Raw genomic sequence first — 4,305 nt, 5'->3', positions numbered from 1 at the left:
GATGAAGCTGCTGCCATTGGAGGTAACAACTTGTCGACTGCTCGCCTTGTGATCTTTTTCCTTTCATCTTTGAACCGAGTGATTCCACTCGAGCAGATGTGCATAGTGAAAACCGTCAACTCCAAGATCGTCTGAAGAATGTTATTTCTCTAGACAAAATGAAGCAAGCTCTGGAGCGGAAGGACCTTAATCTTGAAGCGGCACAGAAGACGGCGCGGGAGAAGACAAAACTTGCTGACAAGAAGCTGGCTTCAGTCGGAAAGTTGGAAGAAGAGAACGCCAAGTTGAGGACTGCTATTGATGAAGCCAAGAAGGAAGTCGTGCAGCTGAAGGAGGAGAAGGTGGCTTTGGCGGACAGAGTTGAAGTTCTCACTCGAAAGAGAGATGAACTGGAAACTTATCTGGGATGTCTCACCAAGAAGATGTTCCTCATGCTTGAAGGTACTTTTCTCTATCCGATTGACTGGAGAGAACATTTGCACTACTTTACTGTCACTTCAACACCTTTTTGTGTATGCAGAATTTTGTCAGAACTTCAAGGAAGAGACTGGGTGGATCGAGACAGGCTTGGACCCCATCAAGTCTCCTGTCAAGGATGAAGCTGCAATGAACGTGCTGCGACTGGAATCTCGCCTTGCCAGTGTCTTGAATTACATCGCTCGACTGAAGGTCATGCTGTCTCAGATCGACAAAGAGTTATGGCCAGGGGATGTGCTTCTAAATGACCTCGAGTCACTTATGACTCGACTCAATAGCATCCCGGACCGAGTGCAGGCATGGAAGAAGTCAGCTGCCTACTGTGGTGCTGACGTGGCTTTGTCACTCGTCCGCGTTCATTGCAAGGAAGTTAAAGAAGAGAAGCTGGCGGCTCTTAAGGTTTCCAACACCAAGAAGCTTCAGTTCCAATCCTTCATGGAGACCTTCATCGACGAAGCTACTCGTATTGCAGACGGCATCGACCTGGATAGTTTCGTCGAGCTAGCAAGTCCTTCTCTTGTTGAGTAAACAACTTGATAACTTAACTTCATTTGCTCAGAATGCCGAGTGATTCCGTAATCGTTAAAACTCTTTCAGGCATGCTGCTCGAGTACTTCTGCTGGTGATCTTGAACACTAGTTGGTTTATCTGAACTTGGTTGCTTCTTTTGAATGCAGTTGCTTTGTCTTTATCATCTTCAGATTTCTTGACTCGGGCGAATTTAGAATCGTAGTTGAATCTCTGAGTGAGAGGATCGCTCTTCACTCGGCATACACATTCTACTTGTGGCGCAGCTCAAAGTGCAACCATACGTTGTACTTGTGGCGCAGCTCAGAGTGCAAGCATACGTTGTACTTGTGGTGCAGCTCAAAGTGCAACCATACGTTGTACTTGTGGCGCAGCTCAGAGGGCATGGCCCAGCCTCCGAGAGAGGGGTTGCTCTTCACTCGGAGTATTTTTTGTAACTTAGGCGAATGTAGGATCGCGACTAAGTCCCTGAGTGAGAGGATTGCTCTGCACTCAGAGTGCTTTTTGTAACTTAGGCAAGTGCGGGATCGCAGCTAATCCCCCGAGTGAGAGGGTTGCTCTTCACTCGAAGTAGTTATTGTAACTAAGGTGAGTGCAAGATTGCAGCTAAGCCCCTGAGTAAGAAGGTTGCTCTTCACTCGGAGTGTTTTTTTGTAACTTAGGTGAGTGCGGGATCACAGCTAAGCCCCCGAGTGAGAGGGTTGCTCTTCACTCAGAGTGTTTGTTGTAACTTAGGCGAGTGCGGGACCACACCTAAGCCCCCGAGTGAGAGGGTTGCTCTTCACTTGGAGTGTTTTTTGTAACTTAGGCGAGTGCAGGATTGCAGCTAAGCCTCCGGGTGAGAGGGTTGCTCCTCGCTTGGAGTATTTTTTGTAACTTAGGCGAGTGCGGGATCGCAGCTAAGCCTCTGAGTGAGAGGGTTGCTCTTCACTCGGAGTATTTTTTAAACTTAGGCGAATCGGGTTCGCAGCTAAGCCCCCGAGTGAGAGTGTTGCTCTTCACTCGGAGTGTTTTTTATAACTTAGGCGAGTGCGGGATCACAACTAAGCCCCCGAGAGGGTTGCTCTTCACTCGGAGTGTTTTTGAAACTTAGGTGAATCAGATTCGCGGCTAAGCCTTCGGATGAGAGCGTTGCTCTTCACTCGGAGTGTTTTTTGAAACTTAGGCGAATCGGGTTCGCAGCTAAGCCCCTGAGTGAGGGGGTTGCTCTTCACTCAGAGTGTTTTTTGTAACTTAGGCGAGTGCGGGATCGCAGCTAAGCCCCCGAGTGAGAGGGTTGCTCTTCACTCAGAGTGTTTTTGAAACTTAGGCGAATCGGATTCGCGGATAAGCCCCCGGATGAGAGGATTGCTCTTCACTCGAGGTGTTTTTTGAAACTTAGGCGAATTGGGTTCGCGGCTAAGCCCCAAAGTGAAAGGGTTATTCTTCACTCGAAGTGTTTTTTTTGAAACTCAGGCGAATCAGGTTCGCGGCTAAGCCACCCACTAGGGGATTTGAACACATGCTTATGTGAAAACAATCATTTAAGATACTGAAAATATCATATCTTTGATAAGCAAACTGAAGGATTCTTATTACAACTCGTCGATCCGAGTGTTTAGGTATAAAATCGATGGAGCAGGTCTGCATTCCATGAGCGTGGCTCGTCTTCTTTCTTGGCGACGTTGTAGAGGTGAGATGCCCCGTTGTGGAGCACCTTGGTCATGATGAAGGGTCCTTCCCAGGCCGGAGCGAGCTTGTGAGGTCGCTTCTGGTGCACTCGGAGCACAAGGTCTCCTTCCTGAAACGCTTGACCTCTGACATTTCGGGCATGGAATCAACACAGGTCTTGTTGATAGATGGTCGACTGAATCAGAGCCATCTCTCATTCTTATTCGAGGAGATCAACTACATCTTGGCGTGCCTGTTCTGCTTCGGCTTCAGAGAAGAGTTCCACTTGGGGAGCATTGTGCAGCAAATCACTCGGAAGCATAGCTTCAGTGCCATATACCATGAAGAAAGGGGTTCGATCAGTCGACTGATTAGGATTCGTCCTCAATCACCACAAGACAGATGGCAACTTAGTCACCCAAGCTCCAGCCGCATGCTTGAGGTCGCGCATCAATCGAGGTTTCAACCCTTGTAGGATCAAGCCATTTGCTCTTTCTGCCTGCCCATTTGACTGCGGGTGTGCACGGATGCGTAATCGACCCGAGTGCCTTGGGAAGTGCAAAATGCTCTGAACTCATCAGAATCAAAGTTGGAGCCGTTATCTGTGATAATGCTATGAGGGACTCCATATCGGAATATCAACTCTCTGATGAAACTAATGGCAGTGCTTGAGTCAAGATTCTTGATAGGCTTAGCTTCGATCCACTTGGTGTACTTGTCGACTGCTACGAGCAAATGAGTGAAACCGCTTCTGCCAGTCTTGAAAGGTCCAACCATGTCTAACCCCCAAACTACAAAAGACCAAATGAGTGGAATAGTCTTCAAGGAAGATGCACGCTTGTGATACATGTTTGAGTAAAACTGGCAGCATTCGCACTTGTCAAATATATCTTTATCCATATCATTCGCTCGTGGCCTGTAGAATCCCGCTCGGTATGCTTTGTTCATGATGGTCCGAGAGGACGCGTGGTGACCACAGGTCCCTGAGTGAATCTCATTTAAGATCAGTCGACCTTCTTCTGGAGAGATGCAATGCTGAGGCACTCCGGTAACACTTTCTCTATAAAGTTGTCCACTTATCACCGTGAAGGCTTTGGATCTGCGGACAATCTGGCGGGCCTCGTCTTCATCCTCTGGGAGCTCCTACCTGAGTAGATATGCAATATATGGCACCATTCAGTCGGGAGTGATCACCAAAACCTCCATGATCAAGTCGACTATAACTGGGACTTCAATCTCAGTAGGATTAGTTGAACTTATTGATTGTGGGGGCTCCTCTGTAAAAGGATCTTCTTTAACTGATGAGGTGTGAAGATGCTCCAAGAACACATTACTAGGAATAGGTTTCTGAGTGGAACCTATTTTCGCCATATCATCGGCTGCTTGATTCTTGATTTGGGGTATGTGGTGGAGCTCTAACCCCTCAAACTTCTTCTCTAGCCTTCTCACTACATTGCAGTAACTAGTCATAGCTGGGCTCCTGATATCCCATTCCTTCATTACCTGATTGACGACCAAGTCTGAGTCGCCGTAGACTATCAGGCACCGGACGCCGAGTGAGATGGCCATACGAAACCCATATAGGAGTGCCTCATACTCAGCCTCATTGTTTGAAGAGTCGAAGGGAATCTGGAGGACATAACTGAGCTT

General features: G+C 47.8%; 1 protein-coding gene across 1 annotated transcript; it reads left to right on the top strand.

Annotated features, from left to right (window-relative positions):
* The first annotated feature begins 384 nt into the window (after window positions 1-384).
* Window positions 385-1,103, top strand: LOC147975370 (uncharacterized). The gene is made up of 3 exons (XM_087520382.1): window positions 385-431; window positions 513-985; window positions 1,075-1,103. The coding sequence occupies exons 1-3, from the start codon at window positions 385-387 to the stop codon at window positions 1,101-1,103; spliced, it is 549 nt and encodes a 182-aa protein (XP_087376508.1).
* Window positions 1,104-4,305: the final 3,202 nt, after the last annotated feature.

Source organism: Triticum urartu, chromosome 4A (genome assembly GCF_056163025.1).
Source record: "Triticum urartu cultivar PI428250 chromosome 4A, HENAU_Tu73, whole genome shotgun sequence".
Lineage (NCBI taxonomy): Eukaryota > Viridiplantae > Streptophyta > Magnoliopsida > Poales > Poaceae > Triticum > Triticum urartu.
Note: the sequence above shows the minus strand (reverse complement) of the source record. Positions and strands in the feature narration are given on the sequence as shown.